The 20,904-nt window shown below is 43.6% G+C and overlaps 1 protein-coding gene across 1 annotated transcript in view; it reads left to right on the top strand.

Moving 5' to 3' along the window:
* Positions 1-20,904, top strand: part of LOC134842175 (WD repeat-containing protein 62-like) — a 323,070-nt gene that overhangs the window by 276,295 nt on the left and 25,871 nt on the right. The window contains exons 2-10 of the mRNA XM_063858391.1: positions 12,675-12,809; positions 12,874-12,965; positions 13,043-13,163; positions 16,149-16,343; positions 17,970-18,101; positions 18,520-18,552; positions 19,490-19,672; positions 20,199-20,435; positions 20,663-20,776. Of these exons, the coding sequence (XP_063714461.1) occupies positions 12,705-12,809; positions 12,874-12,965; positions 13,043-13,163; positions 16,149-16,343; positions 17,970-18,101; positions 18,520-18,552; positions 19,490-19,672; positions 20,199-20,435; positions 20,663-20,776 (1,212 nt within the window). The 5' untranslated portion in view covers positions 12,675-12,704. The remainder of the gene's footprint in view (positions 1-12,674; positions 12,810-12,873; positions 12,966-13,042; positions 13,164-16,148; positions 16,344-17,969; positions 18,102-18,519; positions 18,553-19,489; positions 19,673-20,198; positions 20,436-20,662; positions 20,777-20,904) is intronic.

Genomic DNA, 20,904 nt, shown 5'->3' with positions numbered 1-20,904 from the left:
ATGGCTGCCCCATCACGTTCCAATCTGACAATGGCAAAGCATTCGTAGGTGATCTCACGAAAGAGTTAATGAAAAGGTCGCAGGTAGCGCAGGCCCACTCGACCACTTATCACCCGCAAACGAATGGCCTAGTCGAGAGGCAGAATCGCACACTGGTATCCATGTTGAGAGTCTACTGCTCACGCTACATGGATGACTGGGACAAGCACTTACCGCAAGTGATGGGTGCTTACAACAGCACGGAGCATTCCACCACGGGAATAAGTCCGCATATGATGCTCACGGGTCATGAAAAAGCACTCCCGTTAACGTTCTTCTACCCTGAATATGAAGGGAAGAGGACAGCACCGCAAACGTACGTGCGGGACGTTATTAGAAGACAACAGGACCTCAATGACTTATGCAGGAGGAATACGCAACAGGCGCAAATTAGACAAAAAAGGAGGTTTGATAAAAGAACAGCCGATGCAAAAGCCTACTCAGTTGGCGATTATGTCTGGGTGTTCCAGGAAGTGGTTCCACCAAAAGGAACCAAGAAACTATTAAAGAAATGGCGTGGTCCATTTCAAATAACAGAGGTGCATCAAGGAGGTCGTTTTTATCGGCTGAGCACCGGAAGAGCGGCTCATTACGAGAATATCAAACCACACAACGCCTCGTCCGAGGATTGGTGCATCCCAGCGGACATGCAAGAGGGAGACTATTTAATAGTGGATCCTGCTTGTGAAGTGAATGAAAGGGGTACTCGCGACAAGAACGACGGCAATGAGATGGTGGACAATTGTGATCTACCACTGGATCTCGAGTTGACTGAGCGAGTAGAGGTGGACGATGAAACTCTACCCTATGCCGAAGAAGACTGGGATTGCCCGGAACAAACCGAAATTGACAAAGGAATACAGCCTGACTTTCCGCTCACTATGGAGACACGCCAAAGTAAGAGGGGAAAAAACCAGAAGAAATACAATCCGTATGGCGAGGACTTCGTTGTAGACCGGATAGTAGTGGGTGATGTCATAGACTCGCTGGTGGGGCTGGACGAAGTAGCGATGCTGGAAGAAATCGACCTTGTGAACGATATGGATCAAGATTGGATCGACGATCGATCAGAACCGGAAGTGGAGTTCGAACCAGAAGCGGAACAGACACATGAGCAAGAACTAACAAACTTGCGCGTGCTCGAATGGCTCCACGATCTGCCGACAGATCCAAAAGAGACGATCCTGACGATTCAGGACGTCGACAGAGACAGCGTCAAATACATCAGTCATGACAATACCGAGTCCAACTGGGTCGCCCCAGATGGTCCTCTACGTGTTCCACAATCCAACCTCGGTCTCCTAGACTTTGGGCGATCGACGGGGACGTCGATGGATATTTTTGTCCGGGGAGTGGGGGTAGGACTCACCCACACCGAAAATCTCATAATAAAAAAATTGAAATCGGCAAGGGAAACCGGAGAACTAGAGACAGAGGGCGAGAATGCTAAGAAACCACCTTTTGGACGAATCTTTGAATCGTATTTTGATCTCCCGAACCACTATTCGAACAATATCGTTATAACGGACAGCGATTTCATACTCACGGAACGCACGTGCGCCATAGCGATAACTGCGGACGTAAGCTTCAAAACAGCACTAGCGGCCGACTTTAAAAGAGAGTACAAGAATATCGAGTTTTTGTGGAAACAGAGGCCGGGTGTAGGAGGAATGATAGCGTTGCCCCCTGTTGCATCACAGATACCAGGGAAATATTTGTGTTTTTTGGTTACGAAAGCTACTGATAGGCAACACGTGAATCCGGAGAGCTTGGTATTGGCCTTGACTCGACTTAGGGATTTCCTGGTTGAGAGAGGTGTGACCTCTCTCTCGTTGCCAGTTTATGATCCCAATAGGGGAAAGCTACATCCGAGAGAGTTGTATGCTCTTGTGCATGTGATATTTTCAGAGACTGACATAGAGGTTCACTTACATAAAAAATACTATCTGAGCATATGCTAAGAATTGCGCTCGGCGATAAGTGGTTTTTATTAAGTTGCTCGATAAGAATTACAGTCAAGTTTTAGATTAGGTTAGGTCTTAGGTACAGTATTAGGGATTAGGTTTTTATGTGATGTTTATGTGATGTTTATGTTATGTTATTGTGATGTTATGTTTTATGTTAGTGTCATAAAAGACCTGGGGGCACCCCAGGTCATCAAGGTGACAGCGTACATTCATGCTACTCTGACGAAAGTAAAGGTGGACGATCCACCTTGGTGCTAAAATTTTAAATCAGAATTGAAAAAGAGAATTTCAATGGAGAGTTTTAGAGAATTGATTGATGTTGCATCTTAAAATGATGATTCTAAGTCGCGACCTGTCTTTTAGATCTTGATTGATCGGAAATTGTTTACTGACATTGAATCAGAAGAGATTACACGAAGAGATTACACGAAGAATCAACACGAAAAGAAATGGGAGATACTAACGAACTCATGGAATTCCTCTCAGCGAGTCTAGGAGCGACTCTAGACGAGATTTATCAGCGGCTGATCGATTGTGACTTTACACGAGAAGACCCGGGGTTGGCGATGTTTGTGGTCGCACTCCTCAATGCACTGGGAAGAGAGGGTCGAGGGAATCGCCCTACGGAAGTAGTGTTGATGTTGGCCTTCGGTGAGTCCGGGACCGCCGAGAGAGGCCGAAACCGATTGATGAGATGGAGGCGCGGAGAAATGTCTGGCCACGACTTGGCTCGTGAGCCGGGACTAGGTGAGCAAAGGGACCACCGGCTAGGTGAGATGCCCTTACCTGTCCAACCTGCGCAGCCATTAATCGGAGCGAAGAGACAGCGTGATGGGCCAGGCCCGTCACACTCGGTCGACTCTCCAACAGCTGCTCCTCCCCTGAAGAAAGTGAGAGTGAGCGAGATAGAGATCCAGACGTCGGAAACGATTGAAACACTGGAGAAGAAGGAGAGGGACCAGAGTGAGCTGTGTGCCAAACTTCAGGAGTACAGGACCATAGCTCGGGAGAGAGATGAATGGAAAAAGAAATTCGAAGATCTGCAGGTGGCCTACAAGGAGGATGAGTTAAAGCACCTGAAGGAGCTGTATATGGCGAAGGTGAGCCAAGCGTCACCGGAAATCCTGGCGAGCATGAGGTCCTCGGAGGGATCTAGCGACACACGCCCCAGGACAACCGCGCAGGAGTTGTGCGCATCGAGAGGACCAGAGGTTCTGGATTCGCGTGCATCAAAGGGGCACGAGGCTCCTCAGCAGACACGACCGTCTGCCTCGAGTCAGAGGTTTACGATACCAGACCCTTCTGACACCTATCTAGCTCCTCAATTTCAGGAATCATTTAACCAAGTGGCCAGAGCCGCGATGGATGAGATCAACAGAGGCACTGAACGGACGCTGGCTAGGATCGTTCCTTCCCAGCGTCGTGATCCTTCATCAGATGGCTCCGAGCGGGCAACCCGCACGATAGCGTGCTCTGCGCCTGGAGGAGTCTTCAAGAAGTCTCGCGTGGTAGATATCAGGAAGAACCTGATGACACGTCATCAGTTCACGCAAGTGCCAGCCGAGCATCCTCGAGCCTGCTTGAATGACATGAGCTGGAACCCCGCCACGAGCGACCAAGTGATTCCCCCAGGGAGTCGCCATTTGATCATTGGAGACAGTCTGGTGAGAGATCTGAATGAGATCTCCGTCTATGGCCAGACTACCACTCTGTCCTTTGGAGGAGCCTCAGTGGCTCAAGTGATCCTCATGACAACACCTTTGGACCTCTAAACACCCGGTCGCTCACCGACGTTCGAGATAGGGCCCGGGAAAGGACACCACCAGTGCGCAAAGGCAAGTTTCAGACGGAGAACAAACCCAGCAACAAGCATCACAAGATGTTTAGACAATTCTCTAAGCCACCCGGTCAGACGCCGGGTGAGTATTCTAGGGATTATCCCCGAACCACAACAGTGTCTGGAGACGACAAGAGATATGGGAATCTGAAGGCCCCAGTAGGTGATGGCCTTTTTGCAGCGTATGATCCCTTGGACATAAAGGCTGCCAAGTATCTGGTTGTGGCCGGCTCCGATTATCTCTATACACCCCGTTCTCTATTCTGGCCTGATGTGATTTTCTTAACGGCGCCTAAGCTGGACTGGGGACAGGCGATAGGCATGATGATAAGTGTACGGAGAGTGGTCAGCATGGAGCCGCAGGTGATAGTGGTTGCAGGCGCGAATGATCATCTACAAAGCAGAGGCCTATTGTCACGTCTGACGGATGGATCGATCCCGAGTAACGAAGTTATAGGGGAAGCGATCATGACACTGCTCTCGGCGATGGCCGAGGTAGAGGCAGCAGCAAGACAACGGTTCACCATGAATGTGGTGAAGGTGATCTTTGTATTGTCACCAGGCTACGCGGCGTTGCCTGAACCCCTTCAATTTGTGTACACGATGGTCACGACGATAGCGGAGGGGATATATAACGTGATAATTCCTGCCCCAAACAGAGTGGTGGACCCGGACAATTATTATCCGCACAGATCTGAGCTTCCCGCTGTTTGGTCTGACATCTCGAATGCCATACAGGGACTCAGAGATTGTAGCACAACTCGGTTGGTGCTAGACGAAGTTCTGGGGTTGGAGCTGTCCAACTTCGCAAGATTATTGAAGCTAAGACCAGGGGTAGGTGACGATCATCTGTTAGTACAACAGGTGGCTGATGATCTCTGGTTCAGGCAGATGGATCATAAAGAGAACGAGCAGGGAAGGATGATCAGGAAGAACATGACGTCAGCAGAAGAGGACCTCATGGCAATGGCTTTGCGTACGAAGCCACACAACAACATATGGTTGTATCTGTCACCGAGGCTGTGCACCTTGGGTGAAGACGCGTTTGAGTATGCGCCGGCAATAATTAAGGAGATACACGCGTATTTGAAGAGTCTACTTGATGCCCGGGAGTTGGCTGGAGGCAAGATGTTGAAGCTGATGCAGGACGTGAATACGATGTCGCTGGACAAGTTCCAAGCGGACGTGCTGGCCACGAAAGCACAGTACGAACGATCGGATGCTATCTTGGGCGGAATGGGAGTGGGATGGACGCCATCTTTCCTATCGACGTGCTACCCGAGGGCATCTAGGAACCTGATCGCAAGTTTTGTCAAAGACATCAGGAAGTTGTCGATTGGCCTGGTGTTAGCCTTATACGTGACATTTGGTCATGAAAACTTTGTGAAAGGACCGGCAAACCTCTTCACCCAAGCGTTGGCCGATTTGAGGTTGGATGGACTCTTGACCCTGATTGCCATGACCTATGGTCGGCTGGGAGACTTGCTTGTGCTATTGCGTTACCCTGAACAACTGCAGGGACCCAGTCGTGAGTTCAATGCACAGTTGGAAACCGCCTCGCTCAGGAAGATGAAAGACTGGAGGACTCTCCTACTTCAATACCTCCTGCAACAGAACAGAAGCGTAACAGGAGAGGACAAAGTGGCGACGAACGCAAGCGAATGCAAACAGTATTGTGGCATGCCCTTATTAACAGACTTAGCTGTCATGATGCGGATTGATCCGTTGGCTCTGGTCCACGGACTAAGGGAATTCGTCACAGTGGTTTATGGACCGGCGATGTCCTTTGCGTTCCCGGATGTACAAGTTAAAGCGTACAGGAATTCAGTGTTGTACGTCAACCTGGTCTCAGTAGTGGATTGTTCCGTGCTGAATTGGGTAGAGCAGAGTGAACTGAGAAAGCTGGCTAGCGATGATAGGCTGTTCGGAAGAATAGCAGAGCCAGGTTGGGTGTTGATGGATTTCAACAACCACTTCAAATGCCGAATGGGTCGTGAGGATCTGTCCCACATCCAGTTCAACCCAAAACTCTGGAATCTGAGACCAGTGGTGAAAGATACAGGAGAGGCTGTGGTAGTACCTCAATTGCCGGGAGCCTATGCCCATGCAAGAGAGAATCAACAGACATGGCTTCCTGGGTCCAGGCCGCTGCCGGACCAATGCCATCGGTATCCACCGATAAGGAGGATGTTGTTGGGAGTCACATCTCCCATCATTGCCCCTCGTATCGGAGCAGCCCGTGACGCGGAGAAGAGAATGCAGAAGTGGAGTGGAGGGATGGAGCCGCGCTTCATCAGCTGGAACGTCGCTGCCGCGCACACGTTCGACTTCTCATTTCCTGATGCCTGGAGCAGGAAGAAGATCAAAGCACTACCCTCCAGGAGACCAGAGGTCTCGGCTGAAACGTGGAATGAAGTGTATTCTTCCGCGGACGACTTATCAAGACTGAAGTGGTCAGGAGAAGCGAAGGTGGTGATGCTGGAGGTGGCAAGTGAGAGCAGAGGTGGCTCATATGTAACGATAGAGGACCTGGCCCCACATGGTGAGGAGTTAGTAGAGTTCCTGGTCGATGATGAGTTGTTTTATCATGCAGGAGACATGGCCGTACCGGCTCGGCCGGATTCGGGCGCAGACGCACGACAAGGACCCTCGGGACCTAGGCCGAAACCTGATGCGGACGACGATGAATTGATGGATCAGGACGATAACGATGAAGGCACCGGAAGCAAGACGGAGAAATCGGGAGAGACCGATCTAGGAGCGTTGGAAAGGGACTTGCTAGAGTACCGGTTCAGCGAAGATGACGATGGGGAAGTCGATGGGAGTCTATTGTTGATGGCACCATCATCCTTCATGTCTCCTACAAAGGAGGCGTCAGCCGATCTATCTCCGATAGACCCAATAAGCCAGGCGAGAGAGTGCCGAAGCAGGGATCCACAGAAGCTGCTTTATGAATCGCCAAGGAGGAGGAAAATCGAAGAGTCTATGAAGATATCGTTCCTCAGCACATTACCAGAAGAAGAATGGGAAAGATATCAAATGGAGTTGGAAGGCAAGACAGGAGCAATCTGGAGTCGAGTAAACTTCATGGAGAAATCTTGGGACGTGATAAGGCGATATGGGACGCAGTCCATAATGAAGGTGGGATTGAACCAACCCATCATGCGTGAGGTCCTGGAGAAAATAGTGAGCTCCATGGAGTCGGATGTTCTGACCGAGTCAGTAACAGAAGACAGTGCCGATGATCAGCATGTTGCAAAGAAATTACCTGTCAGACGAGCCAGGAAAGGGCTGAAGCGACTAAAAGGGAGGACAGGAAGTCGAGCCATGAACCCGAAAGTGGTGAAGTCAAGAGCCAACGCAGTGGTGACCTCTTTAGCGAGCGCAGGTCGCTCAGGCGAGAGCGGGCAGGGAGATACTACAACGCTGACAGGGGGAGAAAAAGAGAATCTGATACCCCCTATGCTCTTGGCAGGTCTGACCGTGACCGCCACAAGGTCGAAGAAAACGGCGCGAACCCTGGCAGACACCAAGTTAGAAATGGAAGTAATCAGTCAATGTGGATCTGGAGGACTTGAAGATTACAGGCCCTCGCGAATCAACATGGCCAAGTTGAAACTGGAAGGACAACTCGATGTGGTCGAGTACAGTCGAATAACCGTGCCGGAATCGGTCCACATGGGGGATCCGGCAGGGGGTTATGTGGAAATGTTGAAAGCGAGGAACTCCGCGAGAGGGCACCTGATGGCTTGGAACGAGAAGCGAGCCATGCAAGAATACTTGAAGGGGCTTACGGAGAACTCCAACTTCAATCGAAAAGAATATGGGACAGTAATGTCATCAGAAGCGAACGAAATTGGATTAGAAAAGTTGCTAGAGATTTCTTGGAGGGCGGCCCTCCAGAAATACTTTGATGAGACGATGAATGCACCTGCGACTGTAGCAGCATACCTGGCTCATCCTTGCGTGAGAACTGATCTGCAAGTACGACTGGCTTGGTGCTTGATGGGCATCAAAAGGGCGGAGTATGAAGCCAGCAACGACTCGAAATCACGAGAACAGGAGCTAGAATTGATGGAAGCTTTACGGACATTGATCTCAAAAGACGATTCAGCGATAGCATGGGCTAAACGGAAGGATGCCCTTTGCTTTGTCAGGTTTGTGGTGGATCGCATCCCCACTCCTGTGTTGGGAGAATGTATAAAGATCATTCGGCAAAAGGGAGTTGATTGCGAAAGGAACTTCCTTAGGGCACTCCTAGAGCTATATCAGGACATGCCATTGACCGTGCCAAGCAAGGAGTCGAATGATATGGAAAGCTATCGCAAGTTGGAAGAGGTGAGAAGATACTCCAACAAAGAATTGAGAGTGAGCAGAGACTTGATTGAAGCGGCCAGAGGACAAAAGGAGTTTGCAACACTAGGGAAACTGAAGTCGTTCCAATACGTGTCTGGTATACCAGGGATGGCGTATAATCCCTTCGTGAACGAAGAAGCCAGGGAAGCATACTTCGACTACGAGCAAGTCACAGTGCTCAACTTCTGGGTTGAACGGATTAAGGAAATTGGAATGTTGATGGTGGAACAACCCAAGCTGGGAATTATTTTGGAGGAACGAGTAGTCGAACCCTCGATTCCCGAGCTAAAAGGGCAAGTGAGTTTTGATTGTGGTTCTTGGGACGGTCCCTTGAAAACCAGTCTAGTAGTGATGTGGGAACTCATGAAACCTTCCTGGTGTCCCCATCCTAACGCAGGCTTAATCTGGGACATGACCGCGGATATCATGTTAGACCGGGATGATGATGCGAGTCTACATGATCTGGCCATGATACAACACCTGCTGGCCATGAGATTGACGAAGAAGAAGAGCAACCAGTCCACGGAGCTGTCCGAGGAAGGTACATCGAGTAATTGGTTGAAGCAAGGCACATGCTTGGCTCAACACAGTGGGATGGAAGGACATGTTTGTAACATGGGACACTGCCTGATTACGCTGAGCGAGCAGCATCGACAACTGGCACGATTGTATGGAAGATTAAGCATGTCAGATAAGAGTGCCATGGAATTGGTCGCAGACTGCCATGGGGTGACGGACGTAAACCTGATCACAGCCTTGGGATTTTGCAGCATGACGAGTTCGATAGAATCGCTCGAGCGCTTGGAGCGTGCCCATGAGCTAGTGACGTCCCTCAGCGTGGAAATATTCCCTGGAGCATTACAGACAGAGCAAAAGATTGGAGGCTGGCGAGAAGCCCTAGAAAATGAAATGAATCTGAGGGATAGTGAAGCCTATCACAGACCTACTGGTTCAAAATATATGGTGGGTTCAAGCTCTGCGCCATACTGCAATAGCAAGTATCCTACGCACATGGTGGTGATGGATGCGAGGACGCAACAGGTGTTGGTTGACCAGCTTTTCTCTGTGCCAAAGTGCGTGAGGTTGGCCAGAATGTCAGAGAGGTCATATGACTTGTTGGCAAAGATCTTTCGGGCAGTCCCGAAGAGATCCGAAGGCGGGTTGCAAGACGTTGTGGGTGAAGAGTTCATGATGCTGAACGAAGGCAACGTGAGTGAGTTCCAGAAGCAGAAAGCGAGTGGAGCGTTACCCACTGAATTCCCCACCATAGAAGAGAAAGACGATCTACATAGAATCCTGATGGAAGTGGAACCGTTGCTGGGAGCCTCAGGGTATCGAACCCGAAGGAACATAGTGAGAACCCACGGGGAATATCCTTGCCACTGCTTAGCGCAGACGTTGTGGTACCCCAAACGAGGGAACCTGATCCTAATTTGGGACGTGGAGGAGTTGTACTCCACGGGGTTGCCCGATCAGAATCAACCAGTGTCAATCGTGGTGGTTAGCGCCATGCTAGCAGTGAGATGGTTGGAGGCTTATGCGGACACAGATGAGCAGGAGACGGCCGTGCCGACTCCTGAACAGCTGAGCAACGTGAAAATGAGTAGTGAATTGGATCTTTTCAGAACCACTTGCAAGGTTCTGAGAATACCTAAAGCCATTGAAAGAATATGGTCAAGGCAAAGATTGATGCCTTGGTTCCGTGCAGTGATGACATCTTGGATGTATGAACGCGCGAAGCGTCACATGTCAAGGAACACGGAAGCCTATCAATCTTTCCAGCTAGACATAGGACCAGGAGCCTATAAGAGAGCTTTCCTGACGCATAGAAACGCGGTCACCACTGCGGTGAAGCGAGTAGCTGGAGCGCCTTGTGTTACTGAAGATGAAAAGAAAGAGGTCTTAAGAGCTGACCTAGAACGAAACGTGAGCCTGTGTCTTCACAACAGCTTTTGCAGGAACCGGGAGCAGAAGGTGAATGTGGACTTGCTACCTTGTTGCAAACCGAGGCTGTTGGAACAGGAGGGTTGGGGCACGGCCCGCAACTCTCTGGACATGTTAGAGAAAGTTCTGGAAGACAGTGACGCTGAACATCAGGATGGAGAAATGATGGAGTGAAGATGACCAAAGAAGAGAAGAGAAGGAGAGAAAAACTTGATTGTATTTGTGTGCTAAAACTTAAACCAATCAACCAAGTTTTGATTATTGAACTGGTGAAACTTTTTGTTTTGATTTAGTTTGGTCAGACCAAACTTTGAAAATTGTTGCAATTGTTAAAATTGTTGAGATTGTTGATTTTAGTTACTACTATCTATGTATGTATATAAGGAGCATAGGTGAGTATATTTACCTATTTATTCCCGACTGAAGTTTTTAACCTGTGTAAGACACAAATTCACTGTGTGGCGACATGGTAAGTTTGAGTAAACTCGCTCGAGAAGGGTGGGTAACTCAATAACTTTCCTAGCCACAGAGTTTCTTAGTTTTAATATTGAAAGGACCGCATAAATGACTAATTATACTTGGTGAGTGAAGTTAAGTTAATTTTAACGGGTGCGTGGCCGTGCCACGTCCCACTTTTTAATCAGAAGCGAAAAGAAGTTTTATGGCAAGATGACGTAAGTAGTCAGAAAAGAAATTTTATCTAGGACACTCCTCATGGTGCAAATTTTGTGAAAATGTTGAAAGGCAGTGAGGTGTAGTACGATGCCATTTGTGAACACGTAGTGAGTTGAGGTGGAGTAGATAAATTTCATTCTCTTATGCGATTTGTAAGATTGGTTACAGAAAACTGGATACCTACTTGACGATAACCCGGTGTTGTGCGATCAATAGGGACATTGATGGAGACTTGTCCGGGGAGTATGTGCCATTCCGCCAGATGACACAGCATAACCTTCCCGCGACGGAAAAAAAAGTGACTAAAGGCCTTACGAACAGAAAAGTGTTGCGACGGAGGGTCAGAATGTTCTGGAATTTTTATTTTTAAAATTTCGATTTGAAGGAGAACATTTCTGAGAAATAGAAAAAAGACGGCCATTTTGAATAAAATAGAGAAAAATCAGAACGACGCCATATTTTGTGACGAACGGTTGTATCCGAGACGAGAAAATTACGGAGCCTCTTATCGTGGCAATAACACACGATAAGGACCTTAGTGACGGATATTTGTGGAGACGGAGGCTTCAGTGGGGGGAAGAGAAATACCACGGAACCCTCCCGGGACACGAAATATAGGAGATAAGAGTGTTATCTCAAGAAAATCACGGGAGCGGAGGCTTGGTCCCCCAGAGACTGTTATATGTGAAGGGACTGTGTAAACTAGCTATAACAGTTGCTGGAATGTCCTAGATATTAATTAAACACCGATATTATTTGATATTTCAGAGTATGAGTAGATAGAGAAAGGAAAGGGTCAATCCATCTCCAATGGATTTAATATAAAACTGTCACACAAAAACATATAGAAATAGGTGGTTCGAGCCGTGTTTTTAATGACAATCACGTAGTCTGAGGATCCGAGACTCAGCTATGTGGTTGTGTTCGCATGCAAACGAAAGCTGATCAAAAGTCGTTTGACTGATGGCCTAAAAATAGTAACTTTTTACTTTGCCCTAGACAGACCAGAAAATCAACTGGCAAGGTCGAGACGGTGAAAAACGAGTGGAATTAAGGTAACTGACGCCTGCCAGTCGTCAATAGGTACTTTTTCTACGCTCCGTCGCTGTGTGATATTTGGGCGAATGTTACACACCCATCTCTCACAGGCTTTCCGTAATCCTGGCCAATCAAACCTGTGAAGTATTCTCTGTTGCACCTTGTCTATCCCCTGGTGCCCCATTTGATCGTGCGATCTGAATAACACTTCGGTCTGATGTAACTGTGTGATAGAGTAAATCTTTTCTTTCTTTGTAGAACTGGCTCAAGATCTTGTAGCTGTCTTCTTCCAGGTCCCCCTTCTCTTTGGACCCCGTCCGGATCCATTTGGAGAGGTTATTCCTAACCCGAGTCCGCTCAAGTATGTCATCAGGGATTTTGTCAACCAGTGACTGCACGATTTCTTTCCCATCAGGATTACTCTCTCCTAAGGAGTTTTCGCCGCCGACTGTCTCGCTCCTTCGCAGTATCGTGACTTCCGGTTCCCCCTTGCCCTTTCCTTCGATCACGGGTTTATCATCTGCCAGTTTCTCGAGTAATCTCATCAAGTCCTCATCTATCTGTGCTTCTCCAGTTTCGACCTGGTTGAGATCATAGCCCTTCGCCTTGAGTGTCTCTCTCACAATTTTTGACTTGAGCATTATCCCTATCGGCATCCCACGGGTCTTCTTCAATATTGTTTTCTCTGGAGGCTCTTTTGGTAATTCGGGGTGATCTTGTATCGGTTTGCCTGACTTGTCGAGCCATCTCGTGGTGGATCTAGCTGTATGCTTTCTTACAGCTAGATAATTGGATTCTAGAGATCGTCCCTGTTTCAGATTAAATGAAAGCATTTTAATGACTCTCAGATGTCGCAGGATTTTAACACCACAAAGTATATTAAGAAGCAGTCCTCCCTGAAAAAACTCAAGGAAAGGAGCACGTCGAAGTTGACAAATAGACTGTCTGACAAAGTAACTGTCCCAAATTTTTGACTCAATTATTTCCACAAAGTATGATAACCGGCTTGGTTTTTAGGTATGCCTTGAGAAGGTTTTGGGTTTGACAGTGAAATGCAGCAGCCACATCGTTGTTCACGAGCCAACTCATCAATGTGCTTATTTAGCTGGGTGAGTTTTAGTTTTGTTGCCATGATTTTTTGTTACCGAGTGTGCTTAAAGTTCATATTTATTTCCTTTGTTTTTAGGAGTGTCGTGGTTATCTTAAACAGCAAAACCAACAGACAGACTCATATTGTCAACACTTGCAGAAAGACGTTGTCATCAGTGGACTTTTTGTACGATGGATCTCACATTGCCACTGGAGAAGTAAGTCCAAAGTTGGACGTTTTCACCAGCAATGCGCAGTTTAAAAGTGCAAGAAAATTAAATTGCGGGCCAGAAAAATGGTGCGACGTTTATTCATTGCGTATGTCGGAGCATTTCAAAGATATGTGTTTTCGTTAAGTTCAAGTCTGATGGGTAGTATCTCACTTTGAATCCGAGCATGTATAACTATTGAAAACGGTTATCAATCAGGAATGCGGAAAACCACGTATTAGGATCTTGCATCACAAAATGGACCAAATGCAATTGAACAAAAGTTAGCAATATGATGATTTATCTCTTTCTGTATCGCAAAAGACGTGAAGTTTACAAAGGTGAGTTTGCAGGCGGAACTTCATGTTTTTGCCCCAAGAAAATTTACAACTGAGTTTTTCAGATTGTTTAGGTATCTTTTGGGTGATTTAAATGAGCCCATGAAAAATTTAGTGCGTTTCTATCTTCGTTTTACTTAAGCGAAATTTCTATCATGCATTTAAAGTTGCTATTTTCTACCTTTAGAGCATTTGACTCATCGATCATATTTTAATTGAATATAGATTCTGCGAAACATATTTTTGTTTTGATCTAGTTGCATGATATTTTTTATTGTAAAGGGATTTTTGCGAGCAAAGCTGGCTGTTCTTTCATTTAATTTTTTTTTCGATTATATTGCGCGATACTGACGATTGTATTGCGCTTATTGCTTTTACGTTAATCAGTTTCATTTCGAATGATTTTCTTCATGTTTCTTGAACTAAAAGTCTATGTTTTTTAAAAAAAAAACAAAATCTTGAGTTCAGAAATCAAAATAGATATTCAAAATAAAAGATCACAGTAAATGTAAACGCATGTCAAAACACCCCCATGGACAAAATGATAAATTAGCCTCAGTAAGATAAAAACAAATAGGCAAAACCAATGTCAGTTTATAGAAATATATTAAATGTACATCTGCAAAATAAGAGATGTGCTTCCACATAATTAAAATAAGCTTATGCAAAAGAATGTTTTTTTATCGGATAGCGAAGGAGTTGAGTTTGTTTTTCAGCTACATGTTTGTTTGAGGCGGGGATAGCCTGCGTCATCACAGCCTCCCCTCCTCGACCACTGTACTTATTGATGATTAATAAGATTTTGATTTTAGGGATCGCGATCCTCTGATACATGAAATTGTACTTTTTAAGAGTGCTACTTGATCTACTTAGGAGGCTTTTCTTTTGGCGCCTAATTTAGAGGCAATTCTTTTAATTACTTCGGTGACAAAAGGTACCGTTCCACTAGTGCGTGCAAAAATTAATGGAATGAAAGTCGCATTCTCAACTTGGATGATTCTTTGTTCATATTTGAGATTTTTCAGATTTTCATGATAACTTTAACACACTTTCGTAGTTGTGGGGCACTTTTTGGCAAGGGGATTGAATACTTTCGTATCAAAATCTATTATCTATCTATTATACATATATATTTGAATACGGGCTTCACTATCTCGCCATGTTTAAGCTTTTTCAACGTATTATTTTTGCATGTTTAAGCTATATCATTTATTGCAATGGTTAAGATTTTTTTTCGATTTTCCCGTTTGATTTTAGTGGTTATTTCACCTAGTTTAAAATAAGCAGCCCAATATTAAGATGCTGTCCGGATTCACCAAGGGGTTGCAAACTTTTTTTCAGTTAACGGATAAGACGATTTTGGTAATTTTTCAAAAATTTTCAAGAAAACTCAAAAAAAATAATTTAAAAAACTTGAAGTTCCCAACCCTGTAGTTGGGCACTGTCAGTACTAATAAGGATTGCGAATCTTGCCTCCAATTATGACTGCCCAATTCTTTGTAGTTTTCGAAATATGACGATTTTTTGAATTTTTTTTAGAAAACATAAATTAATTTTTTTTATTCCCAACCCTGTAGTTGGGTACTGTCAGAGTACTACTAAGGATTGCGAATCTTGCCTCCAGTTTTGACTGCTCAAATCCTTAGAGTTTTCGAGATATGGCGTTTTTTGTGATTTTTCAAAAAATTTTCAGAAAAGTTGTATTATTTTTTTTCGCAAAAGCTGAAATTCCCAACTCTGTAGTTGGGTGGTGTCAGGGTTTTCTAAGGTGTTGCAAATCTTGCCTCCAAATATGACTGTTCAAATCTTTGTAGTTTTTGAGATATCACGTTTTTTGTGGTTTTTTCAAAAAGTTTTCAAAGTTACATCGTAGGCGGACATCGTTCAGCTGTAACGAAGCAAACTCCACTAACGAACAATAATATTCTAATATTGAAAAAGTGACAAAAAACGTGATTTACCGTAAGTTTTTTTAATGGACTTAAGTTTTCCGAGTTCTCAGCAGAATAAAAAGTTTATTTTTTAAGAAAAACTTATTTTTCACTCCTAATTTTGATTTTTTGACTTGTGATTCATTTTAAGTGCAATGCATTGCCATTGTTAATAGGAATGCAAACTCCTCTTTCTTTTAACTATGGAAATAATCTGAACTTTAAAAAAAACAGCAAAAGTGTAAAATTCGCGAAAAACGTGATCGCACTGAGCAGTAATAGTGCAAAGGTCTCAAAAAACGTGATCGACTTCTAGTTTCGAAAGTCGAATTTAATTATCAGATTTCGCAGCGAAATATTATCTTTACTTATTTTCTCAAATTGGGTTAATTTCATGAGAAAGTTGTCAATAATAAATTGTTCTAGAAATTCAAAGAGGTTTAAGGCCATCTGTTTTTTTCTTCGAAGGTTGAAGTTTTTTTATAAAACAAGTCATTTTTTTCTGTTTCTTTGCGTTCATTTCTCTTTTCCAACTGTCAGTCTGCTATGTTTGTATCGCAAGTGGTGCGAAGCTCAGCTTCGCCTCTGTGTCAAAAAAGTGTCAATTATTAAATCGTCTGGAAATTTAAGAGCTTTGAGGGCATGTGTTTTTTTTTCGAAAATTGAAGTTTTGGTTTATTTTCGTTACTCTTTTCCAACTGTTAATTAGTTATATTATTGTTTAGGCTGGCCACCAGCCGGCGGTGAGAGTGTGGAACATAGAGCCCAATGCGGTGAGTGAGCACGGGTGTGGGGTGCAAGTGGCAGAGCTACATGGACACTCGTTCGGGATCCCCATCGTCGCATTCGCCCCTCACAGTTCCATGTTGGTGTCAGTGGGGAATCAGCATGACCAAGAGATCAATGTGTGGAATTGGCGGGTTAGTCTCTCCCCCTCCCCCTCCCCAACGACTGTGAAATTAGAAGAGGAGAAACAAAATAAATTTGGGGAAAAGTCTACACGAATTCATGACACTCTTGGTAACTAACGATGATCGTTCAAATAGTATGAATTATAATGGGCAAGTAGTTGACCTTCAATTTGTTATTTCTTGCGTTTTTTTTGCGTTCCAGCGAAATATCGATATTCAAAAGAGGAATCAATTTTGGAATTACATACGGAAGAAAACTATTGATAAAATTTTATGAAAATGAAAGTGTGTCAATCATAAGTATTTCTAATTTGTTCTCCTTCTACAATAAGACTAAGAAAACAAGATTGTTTTTCCAACACTACGCTGGCTATATTTCTTTTTTGGACCTCGTTGATCTTGAAACAATGTGTCTTCCACGCATATCGCTGATGAATCTGCATGTTTTGAACTTACTTTTTATTTATGTAGTTGATATATATTTTCATTACATAATTAGTTTTCATAAGTTTGAAAGAAAAATGTTTTAAAGAAAGAAGTTGAATTACATGATGTTTAGTCCTTTCGATTTGACCTGATAAATTCCTTTAATGATGGTCAGTTTATTCAAACAGATCAAGTCAATAAGTTCTGCCATCTGATAGTCGGTGAACAAACCGAACATCAAATATGACAAATAAGTCGGTTTAATCGTTTTGGTTTCCTATCATATAAAGGTCGACTTGGAATCGCATTTTCACATTCATTGAATACGTTTCTCTTGTAAAGACTGCGACTAAAAGCATGTGCTGTCCTTTGACATCCTTTTTCACACGAGCGTAAACAAAGCGTGGTGAAATGGTGTTTCTATTCAATTAATTCTCAATAGGAAACGAATGCGCCAAAATATTTCATGCTTTCTTTTCTGCACATTCAAATCTGATTTTTCCCCTAAACCATTAGTTGCTAAAATGGTGGGATTAAAAGATCAGTCTTAAATGCCATAGATTTAGTGTCTTTGAGACAAGTTAAAAATACCATAGAAGGCGTTTGTTACACTTTTCAATGTGAAGAATTTGCTAGCACGCATTATTTTGAGCTGTTTTTTTTTTCTGGTCAAATGAAGTGTATCGTTTTGACGTCTGGTTGCTGTTTGGCTGTTGTGATGAATTTGACAACACTGGGAGCTGCCTACATGCTCAAGTGAACCAATAGAGTCCTGCTTAGTTCAGCAAAGGGCAACCTCCTTGATGTCCTGATGCAAAAATGTATTACATGTATGGCTATATTTTCAGTGTCTCAATAATTGCGTAAAAATCTATCAAATATATTTTTCAAATATTGAGAGAAGTCTGACATAGGTATTTGGATCTTGTTGTTGCTATCCCTTGAAATGAATCCAACTTTTGCAAAAGGGGGATAATTAACACTATACAGGTTTTTAATATGATACGTCACTCCAACTCATGTGACGTTTATTTGTGTTGTGGTACCTGATTTTGCGTGCGAAAAGGATTAAAAGGCTCCTCAGAACAGGAAAAAATGTTTAAAAGACGCATGAGGTGCTTGTGGGTTCGCAATTTTCTTTTTGTAACTATGCAATACTGTCGCAATGGGCGATGAGTTTTAATTTGTTCATGCATGCGTTGTGTTCAGAGTGGACTGAAGGTGGCCTCTAACAAAGTGTCGGCCAAAGTGCAAACTGTGTCTTTCTCGGAGGATGGGAAGTGGTTCGTCACATGTGGCGTCAGACACGTACGCTTCTGGTACATCGAAAAGTCATCAAAGGTAACATCTTCATTTCAAGCATACGCCAAATAACCGCAGCATTATACAATTCAGGCCACCTAGTAAAATACATTTCATGTAGATGTAGCCTAGCTGCGTATTGAGGATTCTGGGTCGCGTTACGGTCCAAAGTCATCAAAAGAATATTTCCCTCAAGTTTATGCCCGCTGTTAATTTTAAGAGAGGATTGAATTGCATCATTAGGAGTTGCAGGCTTTGTGACTGGGTAGAAAGGAAGCAGGAATGCTGATTTGAAGTCGTAAAAAAAGTGCAAATCTTGACTATGCGCTGAATGATAATTTGATGTTTTTTTTGCATAAGAAGTTACTATCAAATACTTAATGACCAGCCTGGAATTTAGATTAAGCATGAATTTTTTTCCAGATGATAGAACTTGTTTTTTGTTCTGCGTTCCTAGTATGGCCAATTTGCATCCAAACTCCGAACAAGTGTGAGTAAGATTTTCCCACTAGTGAAAACTTGGTTCTTTTGAATTTGGCATGGGGCTCTATGGGTGAATATTCCTGTAAGTTTATCGGTGGGAGTTTCAAAATTATTTTCAGCATTGAGATGTCAAAAACGAATGAACCTCCTTTTCGAGAGCTGAGAAGTTGGAAAATTCAAATTACTTTTGAAATGAAGGCTAATGTTTGATTTTTTTGTGGTTTGATTTTTGTTTTATAAGTTCAGATCATTTCCTTTGTATAATAGAAGGCAAACTCCATTATTGAACAGCAAAAGCGTGAATGTCACGGAAAAGTGATCGACTTTAGTTACGAAAAATGAAATTAGTTTTCAGATTTCCCAGCGGAAAAATTACCTATTAGTCTAGTTTTTTCAAAAAAAGTGTCAATCATAACTTGCTCTTGAAACTCGAGTTTTAGGGCAATCTATTTTTTGCTTGGAAATTCGAAATTTGATTTCATTTTTAGTTTGATTTCTTTTTAAATTAACTTTATTTTTCTTTTGTTAAACTTAAGGAAGGCACACTATCGAACAGCAAAAATGTAAAAGTCACGAAAAACATGATCGACTTCTATTTTCGAAAATAGCATTTAATTATCAGATTTCCCAGCGAAATAAAAACTTTACATATTGATACAATTTTCTTAAATCACGGAATTTTTTTTATCAAAAAAGCACCAGTGATAAATTGTTCGCGAACTTCAAGGGGCATATATTTTTTCTTTAAAATTCGAAAAAATTTTCAAGAAACATGTCAGTACTCGTCAGTTGGAAAAAACATGTCAGTTGGAAAAAACATGTCAGTTGGAAAAACCATGTCAGTTGGAAAAAACATGTCAGGACTACAACGTGTTTGTGTTTCCTTGCGTTCATAACTCTTTTCCAACTGTCTCTTCCAAATGTCTTCATTTCTATCTTTGCAGAACCTGAATGTGGAGCCGCTGAAGGGCAAGGCGGCTCTGTTGGGAGAGAAGAAGACCCTTTCTTTCTGTGATGTGTCCACGGGAAAGGGTCTGAAGAATGGTAGTTGCTTCACAGTGGCCAAAGAGGGCATTCTGTGTGAGTTCAACGCCAAGAGGAACCTCACCAAGTGGGTGGACCTCAGTGTGAGTCATACATCTTATCATTCACGCACTCGTCTGTTTGTGGCCAGAGTTGTCTGTCACTGTCATGTTCTATGTCCTTTGATATCAGGTTCTATAGCAGAATATTGGTTATTTTTTTGTGCTTCTTCCTTTCAGTTTAAATTAGAGATTATGTGATATATCACAATATGTGGCAGATTCAAATTAAATAGCTGGATCCCTCTTTGTTATACTTTGAACATAATTTATAATTTATTTCAAAAGCCTCATTTTTTTGGCAAAAGAACTAACATTTCATCTGGCAGATTGCTGTATTTCAAAAACTATCTTAGTAGCATGTACAAGTGTTTGAAAATGAAATGACTATTATGCATAATAGTTCTCAAATCTGATTCATGAACTTTACTCAAAATTACCACCTATTGCAACATATCACCGAGTAGTTTTGGTCGAAAGTTTGAATCATTTGTGTTGATAAAAGCTAGTTATGAAATCGAGTTCCGATCGTCATGAACCAGGAGTGAATGAAATATGAGATGTGTTGTAGACGTCTGCAGCGTACAGTCTGGCCGTGGGAAAGAAGTACATCTACTGCGGCTGTGCCAATGGGAGCATCAGAGTGTTCGAGGTGCTGTCTCTGGACTACCTAGCCACGTTTCCCAAGCCACACTTCCTGGGAGTCCAGGTGGCAGCTTGCACTGACCCCACTCATCTCACTGACCACCCGGAGGATGCCAGGTATCCGGACTGCGTGGCTGTGCAACTGGACGAGAGCAACCAAAAGGTGAGCCAATCAAGTGTTTTGTCAAATCAACTGCAACATATAATTGAAGATTTTTAAATTTACTTGGATTGAGTATTTGAATGATAAGTCGTTTTTCTATTGAAACATAAAGTTGGTTTTACTTGTAAGTTTCGATGTGTCGATAGTTGGATTAAGTTTTACTTCGTTGCTGTCAACAATGAAAGATTCGATAAAAGGATTAGATCCGCCAGAGTGTGTTGTTTCAGCTGTATGCTTGCTACAGTGACCACAGTCTCTACATTTGGGATGTTTTCAACCTCTACAGAATAGGGAAGTACTCCTCCTTCCTCTTCCACTCCGCACCTGTCAGAGATGTCAAGGTCAGTTACACGAACAAACTCTTTCATTTTTGTCCCAAGGCATGCATGCATTAAGATATACTTATTACCCAAGATATATACTCATCAAAGCTATCTAATCTGGATTGAAAAACAGACTTGAGCACAGA

Source organism: Symsagittifera roscoffensis, chromosome 3, assembly GCF_963678635.1.
Source record: "Symsagittifera roscoffensis chromosome 3, txSymRosc1.1, whole genome shotgun sequence".
Taxonomy (NCBI): Eukaryota; Metazoa; Xenacoelomorpha; order Acoela; family Convolutidae; genus Symsagittifera; species Symsagittifera roscoffensis.
This window is presented reverse-complemented; position numbering and strand designations above follow the sequence as displayed.